General features: G+C 41.4%; 1 protein-coding gene across 1 annotated transcript in view; it reads left to right on the forward strand.

The window, feature by feature from the left end:
- The window catches only part of UVRAG (UV radiation resistance associated), a 312,834-nt gene that overhangs the window by 87,926 nt on the left and 205,266 nt on the right, over nucleotides 1–19,642 (forward strand). Inside the window, exons 4-7 of the mRNA XM_069203880.1 lie at nucleotides 4,639–4,800; nucleotides 11,606–11,680; nucleotides 11,989–12,074; nucleotides 15,585–15,690. Coding sequence (XP_069059981.1) covers nucleotides 4,639–4,800; nucleotides 11,606–11,680; nucleotides 11,989–12,074; nucleotides 15,585–15,690 — 429 coding nt within the window. The remainder of the gene's footprint in view (nucleotides 1–4,638; nucleotides 4,801–11,605; nucleotides 11,681–11,988; nucleotides 12,075–15,584; nucleotides 15,691–19,642) is intronic.

Raw genomic sequence — 19,642 nt, forward strand, 5'->3', positions numbered from 1 at the left:
TCTTGGTTCAGGTTGCTTTTAATATGCTCCAGTTGCGGTTAGGACAGTCTGGATTCTCTGGAGCACCTGATAAAGCCCCCATTTCCCTGCTGGGTCACGTATTCCCAAAATTGTGAACTTTCTCAGTTAAGTGTTGTGGGGGAGTGAGAGGCGCACAAGGAGACTCTTTATCTAGCCAGTGCAATGCTTCTGTGGAAGAGTGAGCCTGCACAGGGTGACAAGCTTCACCTCGCCCTAACATCATTGGTTCTTGGAGCCTGCTACAAGCTACTTATTGTCCCTCTTTCCGTGTCCCCCACGAAGGCTCATAACTTGGGCCTTTACCATTTCACCTGCCCTGTCAGCCGTGCGGGAGTGTCTTTTGCTGAAAACAAAGTGACTCTAGTATCAGGCGATCATTTACAAAAGTTACACTAAGAGGAGAGCGTCAGAGTGCCTGAAAAGCCTCATCCATTTAGCGTCCTGATGATGCACGGTTCTAGAACACCTCTTTGCGCGGTTAATACTGTGCACTCTGACCTTTTGTATGAGAAGCATAATTGAGGCTGTGTTGAGGGATGTAAGAAAGAAACTGGAGGGCTTGCCCAATAGTGTGTTGAATATTGAGATGGAGGAGTAGGAAAATAGACTTCAAGCATTGGATAATTTTAGCGTCTTCAAGTTAGCCCAGCTGAACAGTGTTACAAAAATGTGAAGACTTTTTTTTATTTTTTTTTATTCCAAAGTTGTTTTTTTTTCCAGCGGATTTTGGGTTAGAAAAAGATTTGGGATCCACATAAACCAAACAATCCTAGATTCTTCTGGATCTCTAGGTTTCAGAAATGTTTAAGGTTGGTAATGTTCAACTAGGGGCTGGCTGATCACTGCCCTATGTCTTGGAGCCATTCAGCATTCCAAAGGTTGACCGTTCGGAGCATCTTTCATCCTTCATATGGTTGCATTTTTTTGGATGGGCAAAGGTGTGAGGCGCTAAACAAATTGCTGTGAAGCTCCCAACTCAGTGTGGTAGGTGGACTGGCAGATATGCCTTTTTACTTGGTCTAGTTAGGTTTCAGAGTTGTTGCAGAATTGCTGATTTTTGCAATAACAAGACGTACTTTGAATGGGGTGCTGCGTTACTACCTTGCCTCCCACCTCTAAGTGTACTTCCCCTTTATCGCTAAGTACAAAGGAATTCAGGACACACTGTCCACACTGATGTCAGCTGTTGATTTTTCCCTGTTGTTCACATCCTGTTATTTCCGGAATTTCTGCACGTACATATATATTTGTAAAAATGTATCCAATATCTCTTCTTTTTAAAACAACATTTTAAAAACATGCTTTCATTTCTGAGGGCATCTTTCTTCACAAACACGTTTAAGCATGATTTCAAGTTTATTTTATTTATCAAGAACTGTGAAATTCTTCCTGTTGAGGGATTCTCTATATAGTTAAGTATTAAGCAGTTGTTAATAGGAATCCTTGAATGAGTAAAGTGGGCTTTTTTCACTATTCTGAAATGTTTGCAGGGAGGAAACATTGAGTACAGGTAGTGACAGGCTGCATCAGCGCAATTTATTACATATACAGGGAGTGCAGAATTATTAGGCAAATGAGTATTTTGACCACATCATCCTCTTTATGCAAGTTGTCTTACTCCAAGCTGTATAGGCTCGAAAGCCTACTACCAATTAAGCATATTAGGTGATGTGCATCTCTGTAATGAGAAGGGGTGTGGTCTAATGACATCAACACCCTATATCGGGTGTGCATAATTATTAGGCAACTTCCTTTCCTTTGGCAAAATGGGTCAAAAGAAGGACTTGACAGGCTCCGAAAAGTCAAAAATAGTGAGATATCTTGCAGAGGGATGCAGCACTCTTAAAATTGCAAAGCTTCTGAAGCGTGATCATCGAACAATCAAGCGTTTCATTCAAAATAGTCAACAGGGTCGCAAGAAGCGTGTGGAAAAACCAAGGTGCAAAATAACTGCCCATGAACTGAGAAAAGTCAAGCGTGCAGCTGCCACGATGCCACTTGCCACCAGTTTGGCCATATTTCAGAGCTGCAACATCACTGGAGTGCCCAAAAGCACAAGGTGTGCAATACTCCGAGACATGGCCAAGGTAAGAGAGGCTGAAAGACGACCACCACTGAACAAGACACACAAGCTGAAACGTCAAGACTGGGCCAATAAATATCTCAAGACTGATTTTTCCAAGGTTTTATGGACTGATGAAAGGAGAGTGAGTCTTGATGGGCCAGATGGATGGGCCCGTGGCTGGATTGGTAAAGGGCAGAGAGCTCCAGTCCGACTCAGACGCCAGCAAGGTGGAGGTGGAGTACTGGTTTGGGCTGGTATCATCAACGATGAGCTTGTGGGGCCTTTTCGGGTTGAGGATGGAGTCAAGCTCAACTCCCAGTCCTACTGCCAGTTCCTGGAAGACACCTTCTTCAAGCAGTGGTACAGGAAGAAGTCTGCATCCTTCAAGAAAAACATGATTTTCATGCAGGACAATGCTCCATCACACGCGTCCAAGTACTCCACAGCGTGGCTGGCAAGAAAGGGTATAAAAGAAGGAAATCTAATGACATGGCCTCCTTGTTCACCTGATCTGAACCCCATTGAGAACCTGTGGTCCATCATCAAATGTGAGATTTACAAGGAGGGAAAACAGTACACCTCTCTGAACAGTGTCTGGGAGGCTATGGTTGCTGCTGCACGCAATGTTGATGGTGAACAGATCAAAACACTGACAGAATCCATGGATGGCAGGCTTTTGAGTGTCCTTGCAAAGAAAGGTGGCTATATTGGTCACTGATTTGTTTTTGTTTTGTTTTTGAATGTCAGAAATGTATATTTGTGAATGTTGAGATGTTATATTGGTTTCACTGGTAATAATAAATAATTGAAATGGGTATATATTTTTTTTTTTGTTAAGTTGCCTAATAATTATGCACAGTAATAGTCACCTGCACACACAGATATCCCCCTAACATAGCTAAAACTAAAAACTACTTCCAAAAATATTCAGCTTTGATATTAATGAGTTTTTTGGGTTCATTGAGAACATGGTTGTTGTTCAATAATAAAATTAATCCTCAAAAATACAACTTGCCTAATAATTCTGCACTCCCTGTACAAACTAGGAACCACAAGGTCAATACGCCTTCTAACTAAAGCACACAAACTATGGATGTGGTGTCCCTTCTGGCTTTTTTTTCTGATGGCAGCTCATATCAAGGTGCACACAGCACCATCCAAGCAGGGAATCGCATGCCTTCCACAAGTGAGAGTGGCTCCAGCACCTTGTGAACAAGTTCTTCTGTCTTTGGGTGTTTGGGTGAACAGTTCAGCTCAACTAATTTTGGACACAGTCCAGTTTAGAGTAACTACGTGTTGATCCAGTAATGGTGCCTGCAGGTGACCTTTTTGAGCTATATTTGTAAACACGAGGAAGTTTTGCCTTTGCCTTTTGTACTTTGATTTTGGGTGCTGCGCCTGGCTGAAGGATGGATGGGATGGCATGGGAGAATGCATGGGCATTTGTGTGGGATGGTTCTCTACTGCACTTGAAATCATTTTTCTATTATTTCTTTTTTTACAACGTTTTACCACAGTAAATTGTTCAGCATTCTTTTAAGCCTTTCTGTTCTTTTTATTGCTGCTTTTTTTCTGCTTTAGAGAAAAATAGGTGTACTCAAAGTATTAACTGGGAAATGTCGCATATATAGATTATCAACATCTATGTTTTTTTTCTGAACGGTTAATTGTCTGATATGCAGGATTTAATTGAATTTATATTTTTCTGGTCTGTAATGGTCTTTAGTTAAAGTTCCACCTTAAAATAATTTGACTCGTAAAATGCATCAATGGATTGTGTTTCTTTCTAGTATAAGTAAACTGGGGAAATAAAAAGCTCTGGGCCTGATTCACACAGTTAAACTCACACATTTGGGAAGATTACTACTTTTAGATATTCACAAACTACATATGGAGTTTTATGACTTTGCACTCCCTATACTTGTGTGTGTGGAGATCTCAACCCCAATTACGGAGTGTCCACGTGTGGAACAGGCCCACAGTGATTGGCATTCTGAAAGTTCTTTGACCTATTTCTTGATTGGAGTTTATTCTTCTTAAGATTGTTCCTGGTTTAATGGCAGTTTACACCTCTATCTAATTTTAGTATATGCCTTGCCTACATCATAACGAGTTAGAACCATACCCCATTGAGTGTGAAGCTCAGCTCTTCCGGCATGCCTGTATAATCTGAGTTCTCTGTATTTGCCTTTGTTTTTTTTTCTCTTCAAAATATAAATAGAGCAGCCCTTATTACGGCAATGTTGTCTCTACCCTTGGTTAGGAATGGAATTGCTCAGTTGAAAAATGCACACTTTCCTTCATGTCAAGACAACCTTGGCATATTATTTTATGTAGAATCCCATTATGCTCGCTCAAAAAAGGTTGATGCCCAACCTGGTTTAAATCTGGAGATGTATTTAATTTAATTGCATTCCATTTCAGTATTTTAGTTTTCTGGTGTTTAACAATCTGTCTACAATTCTTGTACTTATTATTTGATTCAAGTTGTTTAATTTTGAGAATGTTATTGATTAACCTTATTCCTTATAATTTATCATTTTCATCAACAGAATCCAACATGGAGAAGTCTAGATTTTGGGATTATGCCCGACCGACTAGATACATCTGTGTCAAGTTTTGTGGTGAGGATCTGGGGAGGAAAGAACGAAGTGTATCGAATCCTGATTGAGTGGGAAGTAAATCTGGGTGGACTCAAATATTTGGGACAGCAGGTAAATTTAAAATTGAGTGAAAACATATTCAACATAACTGATGGGGATAAGTGCATGCTGGAGGTGCAAGAACCTCTATTTTGTGTTGGCAAAATGTGTGTCACCTTTGTTTTTACACACAAACCATCTCCACTCCGACATTGTGTTTTTAGTATGACCGAATTCTGTGTTTTGCACTATACTTTTATTTATTGGTTGCTATTAAGAATATTTTAGAAGGAAAGCTTCTGATTCAACTAGGCAAGTAGACAGCAATGGTGCTGACCGGACGCTTTCCTTAATACTTAGTCTCAATTTTTAGATTTTATTTTCTTGTTGAGTTTGGAAGAGGGAATGTGCTGCTGGAAAAGTCTCCTAATTCAAAAGACTTAATTGATAATGGAAGAGAAATCATTTGAGCATTTGGAGATCCAGGCTGGGCTGTTGTTTTTCTCTATTATTGTTCAGCTGCCACAGACAATTTGTAGCAAATAAGCATTGAGTTTAATTGTTCTTTGATTGTGATAAAAAATGTGATGATTTTGCTACCTGTTTTGTATTCAGTCTTAAGTGACCAAAAAAGAAAACATAAATATACTTGGCATATTATGACTCAAAGATAGAGAACAGGGGATTGAGATGACTGTAGGTTGTGTGCTTCTTCTCCAAAAATACGACTTTGATGGTCTCAGCCAATGATTCAGAGAGAATAATATCCGGGGGAAGGGCAGGGGACCCGATGCTGAACCTCCAGGGAAGACGGCAAGGCTAGATCTGATTCTGTGCCTCTCGGACTGCATTTTTCTGAATCCCGGCTGGAATTATGGAGCGGGAGGCAGGCTGCACCTGCCATATTGGTTCCTTAGGTGGATGGCTGTTGATTGGCAGTGAGAATCATTATTCTCTTTGTGTTATCTGCCTGTGAAGCATGCCAATTTGGGAGTCGCCTAATCTGTTCAGACGGAGGAGCCAGTGATTTCGGTTTTTGCCCCTTCTGGGCATTGAATAGAAAGCTGCCAGCATAGGATCACTCAAGTCATGTCTAGATTGGATTGGAGAGAAGATATGTAGACAGAGAGGTTTTGTCAATGGCTGAATCTCTTTTGTTCTTCTCTTCCTGTTTTGTTAGTCTATGAGATTGGTGAGCAGGATTTTATACAGATATTTTGAAGTGGGAATTACCATTTAATGTGCCCAGATTCTCAACTGCCATCTCCGACTGGGCCAAATTCAAGGAGCTCTTTATCAACTCACTTGTTTATTTTTTTTGGCCAGCCTAACCAGTACTGTATAAGGAAGTAGGTCAACCAATTCTAGTCACACATGCAATTTATGGAGGAATGTGTCACAGAACTGTATAGAGACTTGATAAACTCCCCGAACATAGCCAGGGTGTTAGGTATCTTCTTAAAAAAATGATTGATTTGGAAGTTTGGAGCAGAAGAGACAATATTGGAATTATTGGTATGATATAACAATCCGAGAAGGATGATTTTCAATTCCTCACTAATTTGATTCCCACACTGATGGGAATCATTTTCCCACCCTAACTTGAATTCCAACATGCTCATAGAGTATGCTCAGGGATACTCGTACTCGACAGCCGTGACATAGACTGTCTTTCTGCTTACGCCATCATCAGGCACGACCAGTCATCACAGAAGCAAAGAAACGCAGACCATACCTATATGACAAAAGTCAAGTTATCATTACTGCAGACTTCCCTGCTTTAACCAATCTCAAGAGGAAGCAGATCTTCACTTTACAACCTAGATTAAAAAAGAGAGAGATCAAATATGGTTTGTTGGAACCAGCTACAATGCTCGTAACTTACCAAAGAAAAAACAAGTAATAACTGGACCGGCACGAATTGGAAGTTTTTTTGACTGACTTGGACGGCACTGAACCAACAATGGAATATAAAGATTCTTCCCTGCCAACCACGCACGAACCAAGCAGCAAATCTGGACGAACGTGATGGATGGAAAACTGTGATTTGGAAGTGGTCCCATTGCGGCAAACATAAAGGTTAGAAGATGTTTACTCCGAGAGACAAATCTAGATCACCTTTGAAAACTTAAAGAAAGGACATTTGCAGAACCTGATTATTGTATTACAAAGACTTACAGTGTAATATTTATTTTTTTCTTTTTTATTTCTCTAACTTTTTCTACATTACTATAGATACTCATAATACCATAGTCATTTATATATAGTATTATTGAAACACTTTCTCTTTTGTTTGTTGTGACATAACTAATCAAGATAATATATGCCATTACTATCTTGTTACAATTCTTTTTTTAATCATTGTTATTTAATATGCATACAGGAGATTGTTATTTTAACCTCTTCAGACTGATGGTTTTGCCTATCCTTAAACCCACTTTGTCTCATAAATTAAAAGTTGAGTCATTACTAGAGTATACAACACCGTCAAAACACTCTGGCCGTTATTACGACCATGGCGGTCATGAGACTGCCAAGGCCGCGGTGGAGGTCGGACCACTGCCAATGTGGCGGTCTAGCCTCCACAGTTTGACTGTTTGGTCGACAACCTGGTGGTGCCGGTGGTCTTAATCCACCAGGGCAGCGCTGCCCTGGGGATTATGACCCCTGTGTCTGCCAGCCTTTGCATGGCAGTTCCACCAGAGACGGGGTGCTGGGGGCCCCAAGGGGTTGGCATGGGCAGTGCAGGAGTCTCCATGGTCAACCCAGTCGTGCTTTTCAGTGCCTGCAAAGCATTGCACAACAGCTTGCACATTCTATGTATATGCTACCCACTCATAGGAACACCCCTCTTTGGTCAGATTCGAGCAGATATTATTCAAAACCAAAACGGAGCTAGCAATCTGCTATACCAAATGTCTACGATTTAAGAACTTTACTAACACTTATCTAATAATCACAATTAGCTTGGCAGAAAGGACATAAAATTACTACTTCACACATTCCCACGCACCACTCAAATATTGCAGATATCGTACATAAGGGAAGTGAGATTAACTGTCCCCTCAGGGCCAAACCTAAATTAAATCAAGTCAATGATTTATTCACACAACATTCCTTAAAGTCATTCTTACAAATACAAGAATTTGGGCTCCCTCCTTCACAACTTTTAAGATACAATCGGCTTACAAGTGCCTTTTCACTGATAACTCAAAAAACGTAAGACAGGCCCCCCACATCCCCAATTGCATACTATATACACACGGAAAAATTCCAAGAGAATCATCTCCGAATATGTAACCTCGTAATTGAATATTCGTTCTCTATTGACACATCTTCCTCATTACAACAGTGGCGGTCTTCACATCTAAACATATAGTTGTCACACGAGGATTGGGACACCTTATTGAAAAATTATAACGGGGGTTTAGAGATGTTCATCTTAAAATTATTTTAAAATACTGCATCGTTGGCACTGGTCAGCTTCTAAGTTATATCTAGCCAAACCTAGCCTCGAGTCCTTCTGTTGGAGATGCCAGGAACCTGATTATGGCATTGTTCATATTGAAGGAATTTTAAAAAAATGTGTACTTTTTGGTTTCAGTTTGAGAAACATTTGAATGATTGATTGTTCTCCCATTAGCCTTTCATTATCACTACAATTGTCACTTTTGCATATTTCACACACCCTCCCCCGCTCGTGTCTTATAAATGATTTTCGGCAGCCCTTGTTAAAGTCAATATACTACATATTTAGAAGTCCAATATACTCCCGAAAATTTAATTGTGACACGAAGATATGTATGAAGTGGCAAAGTTTGAGAAAACAATTTAGAATCTAAATAACTTCCAAAATTCGATTGTATTTGGGGCAGTTATAACCTTAATTCATATATATATATATTTGGGAATATTTTTTTATTGCTGAAAGTTTTACTCACTTTAATTTTATTGACATATTCAAAAGATATAGTAAGATGCTTGTTCTTTTGTATATATGTGATTAACATACTTGAATATTATTTGCTCTTCATTTCGCTGTTCAATTTATCTTTGAATGCCATTTGTATTTTTTTGGTACCATATTTATATGCTGAACAATACCCTGTTTGAAATACCAATAAAAAAAAACTGGGAAAAACTACAATTCCATACTCTGACGTCAAAGCATCCTGTAATGTAAAAGTGACAAAGTTTCGCCAGATGTGCTTCCTTTTTAACAAAAAAAAACCCCAAACAAATTCAAAAATGTTAGAAGTATGCAATGTCTCTAGAAAGTCAGACTTCACAAAGCGAGGACTGTGTGTTTGATGCCCAAACACAGAGACAATAGAAAGTCTAAAGGAAAACTAGCTTGATTTCAAATGACGCTGGAATTCCTAGCAACAGACACAGATATAAATTATAGTATCAGAACTGGAACTGCTATCGCTATTATCGACTCAGCGACTAAGTCAAATGTCTCATTGAAAGGTTTTGGGGTATACCCTGCCATAAGTGCTGAAAGTGAAAGTCTTTATGAGATCCCCACGACATCTGCTTGTGGTATCTTGGATCTGTCCATGATGCTGCAGCTTAAGATTCCTGTTCCATGGTGGACCCAAAGGCCATCAGGAAACAGGCCTAACCCATATTTGGCCAAGACCCCTTTTATTGGTAACTGTCCTGTGAAGGAACAATCTCCCAAAAGGTCTTTCCATAAAAAATTAGAAATGAGCGATAGGAAAGAGAAATCCTCTTTCTTGAGGAAATATCCTATTCTTTGTCACTGCACCTTTCTCTGATGCCATACTCCTTCTCTTCTTCATGACCTTGGCTTCTGAAGCTGCATAGAAGTCATCCAGAATTCCAGACTCCATCTGCCAATCCTGCTATGGTCAAGGCCTTCCGCCAGGCCACGTTGAACATTTTGAGGAGCACTCCAGTCTGATGCCTCCCAGCTCTGTGCCTCCACATGCTGTGGCCTAAGGACCTAAAAGTAGTTGTAGACCACAATGCTGTACCCTTTCTGTCTAGCATAATCCATGATAGCTACCTGGATTCGGTCCCATTGCAGCAGTCAGAGACCTTGTGGCACCTCTGCTAAAATAATCTGGCTGACACATGAAAAGACAAGAGGTTGCTTTGGTCTGGTGAAGGTCGGGTGGTGCCTGACTTTCACACCATTGGGAAGTCCATCATAATATAAAGCTGTGTCATACAGTTGATCTTGAGGGGCTAATCTCCTCCCTCCTTTCCTCTCCATCGAGACTGGTCTTCCCTCTGCAAGGAAGTGTTCTTCAGCACAAGTCTGAATTTTGGAGGCAGAGGTCCTGCTGAACAAAGGGGCCTGGCAGGCGATATGGAGGAAAGGGGCATAAGATTTTCCTACATTTACTTCTTGGTTCCCAAGAAGGATGAAGATCTGAGGACCCGTTCTGGATCCAGATACTCTCCCTAATCCAGGTATTCCTGGCCCTGAATGGGCTCTGAAATATAAAAACGTGCTCATTTAAAACTCCTCACAAGGCAGTATACAACTTAGGCCCCATCTACTTAACAGACACATCTTCCACCAACTACCCAGACACCTCCGCTCTGCTGAACTCTGACTCGCACACATCCCATGCATACACAATCAAACCAGGAGGACAGGCATCGCTTCTAAAGTGTGGAATGACCTCTCACTCCAGATCAGAGCTTCCTTCACTCTTCTTAAATTCCACAAGAAGCTGAAGACCATGGCTTTTCAATTAACCAACCTACCATAGTCGGGTCTAGACACACCCACCTGCGTATTGCCAGAATGCCCGCCCAGGTGGTAGTGTGCTTTACAAATACATATGACATAATGTCAGATGCACTTTATAGAAACCTTATCACCTCTTGGAGTAGGATCTTGGTCCTAAAAGCAGCAACCCCAACTCCACTGTTCCCAAGTGCAAAGTAATACATTTCGCACGTGCACACCCTGATGGCTCTGATTGGAGAGGAGACCCTAAAGTTCCCAAAACAAGAATAACGTTACTGTGTAATGTGACATGCTCATTGTGAGACCTATGGGAATTTTATCACATAGACTGAGATAAAGGCAGCAGGAAATGTGTTTTAAATCTCTTTGGCGTGGAGCTTTATGTCCTCTTTTAGAGGCACCTTCTCAGGAAGATGGTTGCGGTTATAGTAGAGTTGGGCTTCCGGTACGGTAAGTGGTTTAAGCGAGGTGACCCTTTTGGAGTGTCTCAATTTAACAGTGAAAACGTTTCTGTAGGGAGGAGTGAGGGAATGTGAGGGATGGTCTGGTTGCTACAGGACGTTTACGAAGTTGATGATTCGTCAGTGCAGCAGTGTTCCTAGACCAGAAAGGTCAGAATGAGCCACTGTGAGGCCGAGTCTGGGAATGTGTGGAAAAGTCTTCACGCAGAAGTACTGGAGGCAAGACAGTGAATACATTCAACCTGCCCAAGAGACACCCACACTGGAGCATTGGTGACCAGAACTTGAGTGAAACACGCGGAGCCATGTAGCGATTGAGGCATGAAAATGCCTTATGTTTTTAGATTGGATAATTGTTGTTTTTTTCACCGCTCTATCCCTACTGCAGATGCCTGCACAGTCCCTGTGGATTCTCAGACAGACTGACCAGTTCCATTATTATTAGCACTTGACCAAAACTGCTTGATATTTTCTTTTTCCTTTTAAACCCATTTCCAACCTAACTTCCTTTCTTTGCAGCCTAGATTTTACCCTTGATGACCTCACTTGATTTTTGGGTGGGCTCATGTATGCAAAGAAGTTGTTTGTATTGAACTTAACTTACTGTTCATCTGAAAAGCTATTAACTCACTGATCCCATAGCCTGGACATCTGATGGATAGTTGTTGTGTAACTTTTGTTTCAGATACGTGCTCGAAACCCAAATGAGATAATATTTGGATTGAATGATGGCTACTATGGAGCTCCATTTGAAACTAAGGTAAATTATCTAGTTCTCTGGTAGGATTTCTTTTTAATTTTTAACAAGTAATCATTTTGTGTAGTGTTCATTTTCACAGTTGAAAGTTTTCTGTCTTTTTCACATTTTCTTACATTGTGTTTTGAATGGGCTCTTTGTGTTAGATGTGTGTTGTCTTTTTATGGCTATATTCGTCTGGCTGCTTAGCTTTGTATCGAACATTTATCTCTGCTTGACCTAAAAATGAACAATGTGTCGGTGATCAGTTAAGTAAAATCATTTTAAAATGCTCAGTGCTGTTGATAGGAATATTTTTGTTTTCCCCCAAGGATTCTGCCAACACACTGAACCACAACCTTCTCCAGGTGGATCACAACTGTGTGCGAAAGTCCTACGATGTGAAGGATTTACTAAGGTGAGCGTCCTGCCCATCATGGTCAAAGTTAGTTGTGCGTTGTATGAGCATAGTATGTATAAGAAATTCATATTGCAATGTGTTTGCCCTTAAAAACCTTTAACTGAGGTCATTGTGCCAAGACTGTTCTAAAGCGGGACTGTTTGCTCAGTGCTCTTGGAGAGAACTGAGCTATGGTCAGACTCTGTCTCATGTACGCTCTGCTCAGTGTTCTTTGTTATACACACAAACGAGCACCTTCAGCAGCTTCCAATGTTGGCTCTCCATCCGTCCACACTTTTGAGCATCAGGCTCTCAGAAGACTTTGAAGGAGAGTCAGGTATTCCATTCATTCTGTGGGCCTTCATTCCTGAAATCCCTGTTGGGAATTTTTGCACAACTCTTAAAAAAATGTGTAACTCTGCCGTAATCAGTGTGGCTGAAAAGTTAGTTTATTTCTGAACGAGCTCTCGAGTGTGTGCTGCAAATAACCACATCTAATAAATAGACTTGTCCTCGCAGTCTTGTTAGAATGTTTTCCCAGATCACGGACTTAATACATTCCACGCTTACTAGAACTATTCTTAGGTAGTTGCCATAAGCAGAAAAACTGAGGCCCACCTTGAAGGGAGTGATGTAGCTGGCTCAAATGGGGCAGATATCTTTTTTTTTTTCCCCCAGCAGATCGTTAAATCCCCTTCTCCCAGTCCCCATCTCCCAATACATGGCAACATTTTTGAACGGAGAAGTAGGTTTTGAAAAAAAAAAAAATAGTTTAATTACTCCATTAACTTACATTGAAGTGTGGAAAAGTTTTAGCGAATGAAATCTTAAAATAAAGCAATTTTTGTCTTTAAAAAAAAAAAAAAAACTGAGTCCTTGCATCCAAGCATTGGACTGCGCCACTTCCGCGATCTCGAACACCCCCAAATCCCTGATAATTAATGGTGAGGGTGATGCATACAGATAGTTAGAAATGTACAGTTGAGTGTTGGTTTACTGCCTTTGGGTACATTTCTTACTTTTTCACTTCAAAGAAGACTCCGTGACTAGTTTTCCTTTGTGAAGTCCAAGTTCCTCCCATATAACAGATGTACATTTACCCATAAATGAATATTTTAAATGTGCTTAAAAATTCATACTTGTATTTCTCCAGTGAGGTTTATTTTTAATTTAGTAAACGAACTCTTTAATATTCCATGAATTTTGGGGACGGGAGGGTAGTTTACTGGACTATTTTAGTCCGTGAATACATTATCTCCTTCCTTGGTACCTACAACGTCACTAAAAATGGCAATACTTCATTATGTACAACTATGTTTAAACGTGGGAGAGTTTACGGTGCATGATATTTTTACAATGACCAGAAGATGTCGCTGTTGGTCCACGGAGAGTTTTACATTGGCCTGCTTGGTGACCCTTTAATTGCCTGGTACATAATGCCCTTGGTCAGGATTTTGGTTTCCTCTCTTCGATGTATTAAAAACGAAAACTGCTTGTTTTTTCGCTGGTCACTGTGGGAATGTTTGATATCTTTACTGATAATCTATACGTATTTGGCGAGGGGTTTTTACTGGCTATTGGGCTTGGGGTTGTGTTTACATTTTTTGTGCGACCGTTTATTTAGTTGACTTGGAAAGATCCATCAGATTTAAATGTTTTAACATGTGCGCCATAAGCTCTCGAACAAATTATCCTGGACCAGCAGATAACTTTGTAACGTTTAATAAAAAATAAAAACAGAACTAGTGCAAAACAGCTTCAACACCAGGAAGCTTGGCTTGTTGTAATGTTTTTGAACAAAGCAGTATACAATCGTTTTCGTAAAGTAGGGCTTTTCTATTTGAGAAAGCTTCTTGGCGCTAGCCAGACCTCCCATATTGGGGACAATACCTAATAGCTGGGTCTCTTTAGAGATCAGATTAATTTTCATCCGTTCTGCTCTAGCTCTGCACCTTGCCTCCCTCTGCAAGAACTCAGTAACCCGAGCGGCAGCACTACGGTCTTTACATAGTGCCTCTGTGACTAAGCAACAGCTACGATGTCATGTTATCTGAGTGTATGACGTGAGGGATAGTTCTGCTGTCTGTCTACCTGCAAGACCGTGCGTCGTGCACGATGACTTTGCTGTTTTTACACCCTAACTGCAAGGCTGGTGTGACCTGAGCAATATCTCTTTGTCCAGACTCTGCCTGCAAAATGTATGTTGGCTGAGCGATATCTCTGCTGTCTTTACACCCTAACTCCAAGACCTCTGTGATCTGATCAATAGCCCCTCTGTCTTTACGCTCTCCCTGCAGGACCTGTGCGGTTTCAGGGATAGCTCTGTAGCCTTTATACCCACTGCCTGCAAAACCTCTGTAACCTGAGTGATTGCTCTGCTGTATTTGCACTCTACCAGTATTATCTGTGACCTCTGCGATAGAGATGAATTCACACCCTCCGTAGGATCATGCACGAACTCCACCATGTGTAGTGGTAAAGATAATGCTCTTCAGCACCCCTCAACGGGTTATAAAGCACCATAAAAATCCTAGAAGTAACCCAAATGAGCATAAGTCCCCTGTCCCTACGGGCAGAAATGAGCTGCAGTGACCATCAGATTCAGTCCTGATAATCTGCTGTCTGGAGCAGGCATGCACAGAGGCAGTAATTCGAGGTGTCTAGAACCACAAACAGCACCTGATTGGCTACTATTCCTTCTGGATCAAATGTCCCTTCCTGGAGTTGAGAACAGAGTTGTTAGGAGTGGAAGGTAGGTGTGGGAAGTGACCAGGAAGAAGAGATTGAAATGCACAATGCCTTGTGGAGACATGTATAAGCTGTATTTCGTAAGGCTCGCAGATCAGACAAATGAGAACAGCAAATCTGTCTTTGCTGCTATCCTAGCCAAAACAGAGGGACCAGTGTACGCCCTTTTGCCACGTTGTCGCTGTTTCAGTTAGAAATGCCAGTCCCCACTCGTAATGACAGTGGGTGTTGCCTGGGAGCGAATTCTAGAAGGGCAGGAGGATGCCTCGTTGTATACGATGGGAAGAGCAAGGATCTCTGGGTTGTAAATACAAGTGGTGTGCTTGCACGGAGGCGACGGGTTGTAAATACAAGTGGTGTGCTTGCACGGAGGCGACCTACCAAGCGTTTTGCCTTTCATGTTCAAAGAATCAGACTGCCTAGCTCTTGGTCCTTGCCCGCCTAGGACTCGCCCTGCTGATGCCCATCTAGCTTCAGAGCACGAGACGACTGGTGCACCAACCCCTGCTCAAGGTGTTGTCATTCTTGGACCTTACAGGAGGAGGTGGAATCCGGGACTTGAAAGATGTTGTATTTTCACCTCGGGTTGCCCATCTTGATTGCTCTTCACTTCTTTTCTCGCTCATGAAATGCACTTGTACAGCTGTAGGCTTAAAAGGTGCTGATATCATGATCATGTCACCAAATCCATTTACATCCTTTGACATTATTTTACTCATTTGACAGCATCTCTGCCTTGTTAATTGTTAATTTGAGCCACCTGTGTCTTTCCTTTAACAGGCTTCATAGAACTCAGTGTGCAATCAAGCAGACTCAGGTCACTGTTCAGAAAATAGGACGAGAGATAGAAGAAAAACTGCGGCTTACGTCGGCGAGTAACGAGATGGTAAGTCTGGGGCACCGCATCCAAACAGACACGTATGTTTGATTGTCCTTTCATTATGTAGGTTTGTTTCCATCCTTCGTCTCAGAAATGGGGCCAAAAGCATAATGCATATGTAATGGCTCCAGTATTGAATAATGCCACATAACTGCTGGTAGGAACTCCTGCAGATCAGTAAGGGCAGGCCTGTAATATAAGGACTTTTAGTGCCATCCAAGAATGCAGAACTTCTTTGCCAGCTGCATCTCAAGGGTACTCTGGGGTCTGGCTTTTCTGAAAGAGATCCAATTGCCATCCAATTTAGATTCGTACAAAAGAGATAAAACGGCTGGGCATGATGGGAAGATAATAATGTTTGTTACAGATAAATTGTGCATTGTGCCTGACTGCACAATATAGCATGGCATAGGTTTTCCAGTCAACCACTTGAGTGCTAGGCAGCCATCCAAACACGTCAGCCCTCTGTTGCATCCTTCAGATGCATTAAACCACATACTCGCTCAACTGCTCTGTTTGGGGTAGCAAGAGCCGGGCGGTGAATTTAGTAGGAAGGAGCTGACTTTCAGTGGGTAAACCGATGCATTATTGGGGTAAAGTATAGAAATTAGATCAAGATCTTGAGCATAGCTAAACAGTGCAGAGATCTCCCCCTAGAGGCTCACCGACGAGCAGGACACTGCTCAGTAGCATTGAAGGTGTTGGCAGTTGTCCTGCATCCAGTGCACGCTGTGGTTACCTGAGCCTTGACCAAACCCTCTTAGACCACGGCTGAATCAGAATGTTATCAGCTACACCGGGCACCCGAGGCTGTGGCGGCCATTATGAGGCCTGGATGTCATGCAGGTGAGGGAGGGAGGATAGCATGACCACTGGACAACATACACCCTCTGGATGGATCTCCCCATTGTGTAGTATCTGTTACTACACTGTGCCAAGAACCCTCACAGCAGCATCAAATACACTGGGGAGTTGTTATGTGTAGTGCATGCACGCAGACACACAGCATACAGGTACACAAACACGCAGAAAGTGCAAGATATATCAGTGTTCCATGTTCGCACAAAGCAACACATAAGCAGAAACCTATCCACAGTGACGACGCACGCACATACACACATTTACACACAGTGGCACATAGTAAGCCCTATTAAAATTGCTTAAGAAAAACTACAGCCCCTGCAATAGAGAGTTCTGTTGGCTTAAGAAGGCTGAAGGTGTAATTCCTGGCATGGGGCACTTGGCAGGGTTGCCAATGCACACTCAGAAGGATAGCTGGGTATTTAATAATAAATACTTGGCCCTCATGATGGACATTTAGCTTATTTTTTGGGCTTGGAATGAAGTGAATGTGTTGAGGCATCTTTCACCAAACGTATGGGCAAAACCGGGCATTCTTCATGCATTTTTAAAAAAACCTTCATCCTGGAAAGCTGTAACAGATTTCCAGTTAGCCAATGATGTTTACTTTTGCAGTTCTTAAGTCGCACAGAATTCTTGGTACTTCGAGGCGCTGCAGTGCACAGATGCCAAAAATGCGCACATGGTGTTATAACAAAACCATGTCTTGACTGCATTGGCAAGATCGGATTTCTTTCGCGAGGTGCCACCAACGAAAACGCCTGGTGCCACTTTACCACGGTATAATATCTAGACATACCTCACAGCAGGCAACTCCACCTCCCTCCCGAGGCTTGCTGTGAACTGAAGCTGAAAGCAGCAGCCACCAGGGGGAGCCTAAGAAGCACTTGGCCAACCAGACGACCTTGGTGATGTCCATCACATCTGCCTTTCTGTTCATGATGCTCTGGGTTTATTATTGAATATTTCCTGACATAATGAAAGGCACTTTTTGTTTGTTGCTTCAAGTTTGAGTCACGAAGGAAGAGTAACATTTACAGATTTTTTTTTTTTTACTCCAAATATATCTTGTCAAAATGCTGATACGAAATAAAAATATCTACCAAGCTGCCATGGCAATAATAAATGATTTTCTGTCCTCTCACAAAGGGACAGACGTTTAATTGTGGCCGAGTCTGTCCATTTCCAGTGGATTGTGAAATCAATTCTTGGTTAGCACAGCAGGCCTAGATTGTGCCCTTCACCGCTTTGGTTTGTCGTTGAATGGGACTTCGTGTTAATGATAAAAGGTGCATCTTACCTCATTTTACAACCCTTTACTTGCCCTTGCTGCAAAAACAAACTTGCTGGGTTTTTTTGTGTGCTCTTGAGTCACACAGGCTTGTAATTATGCTCCACAGGCCTATAGGGTTGCATAGGTAGACATGTTTCCTTAACGGTAACACTGTTTTTATTGTTTTTGAATTATGGTGCTTGTTACCTGTGCTCGTTTCATCCAGCGGAGAGGTGAATTTTCTTCCTTTCTTTTCGTGGAGCATTCAGATCTTCTGACTTGAGTGGGGTTTTGAAACGGTTCTTAACCGCTCTATCAAGATGGCCTGCAAGAAAAGTTTGTGCAGCATTTTCTGAGGTGATAATCATGGATTATTAGAAAATATTCTCTATGGGGACCTTTTCTGTTACAGTCTACATATGAGCAAACAAAACGCATCTGTACAGCTCTAGTATGTGAACACTCCTCATTGCCCTCAGGACTGCTGTTGCTTCTGTTCTAGAACAGGCTTCCTGCAAAATAATTATGCAGGACTGTCGTGTGTAAGGTCTAGTAATATTAATCAGTTAGGCATAGGCTTATTAACTCCAGTCGGGATCTGTGTACAAGTGGCCATGTTCCTGGAACTGAGACACTGTCGTTAATCGTTTGCCTTAGTGCTTTTTTGTTTGTTTTTGTAAACTAAGATGGCTTCCATGTTCGCCCACAGCCCACTTCTTGTGTGTGATGGCTCAACACAGGGGCCATCTTGAATATATTATTTTGGGCAAATAAGTTAAGGGATGCAATATGATCATGCCTAGTCTGATAGGATGCAATACATTGCTGAAACGGGATTACCCTTGGTATATGTAAAACTGTGAACTTATTTATTGCTACATGGTTATTTTAGTAATTCTTTCTCCTTAGTTGCACGCTTTTTCAATAACAGCTGTGTACTCTTCATTTATTGAAGGTAATCAACAGTACATTATTTCTAATTTTCTTTCACTGCTTGGGAAAGACATATGTGGTTTATTTCTGCACTTCATTCATCCTATTCTGTTGCCGCTAAACAACCTTATGAAGCCCTTTTGCCCTTTTTCATGGTTATCAACTGTTACATGCCGAAGCATGGCCTGTCGATAGGTACTCATAGTTTTTCCTTAGTATGGGGAGGCCTTTTATAACATCAAGTTGTCATCTCGGACATTCAAGCCACCGCCTGCATATAACATCACGATATATTCTTCATTTTACCTCGTCATTTTTAGAGTGTCCATTTATGAAATCAAATGATAAGCTTTAATCTAAGCATTCGAACCGCTTTTGCTGAATGCAGCATTTCAGTATATCTGGCTTCCATTTTAGACAACATTTGCTCTATCAAACATCCCGATTTACCCCCCCCCCCCCCCCCATCCCTACCCCAGGCCCACCCACGGATCATGGTCTGCATTGCAGTTCAGTATAGTGTCTTATCAAGGGTGCTCTTGGTGTTTTACAGTTTAGTTTTGATTTCTGTTAAATTATGATTATTTTTTTTTTGTGTTCCTGTATATGATTATTTGCACTGGCAATGTGTGGTGCAAATTGTTTTTACTGGTGCAATTTGAAAATTGCGATTGTATTATCTTTTTACTAGCTTTGGCGATTTTTTGTGTGTTTTCTATTAACTCAGAGATGTTATTTTGTCCACATTTTAGTTTTAGTGCCCTGTAATTCTTGTTAAGCTCCAAACCTGTGCCAATGTTGTAGATATTTGAGGTCAACTATCCCTGACCAGTGTCTCTCTAATCTTTGCTTTTGCAAAAGACAAATAGTGGCTCCTCTATATTAAGTGAT

Source organism: Pleurodeles waltl, chromosome 8, assembly GCF_031143425.1.
Source record: "Pleurodeles waltl isolate 20211129_DDA chromosome 8, aPleWal1.hap1.20221129, whole genome shotgun sequence".
Taxonomy (NCBI): domain Eukaryota; kingdom Metazoa; phylum Chordata; class Amphibia; order Caudata; family Salamandridae; genus Pleurodeles; species Pleurodeles waltl.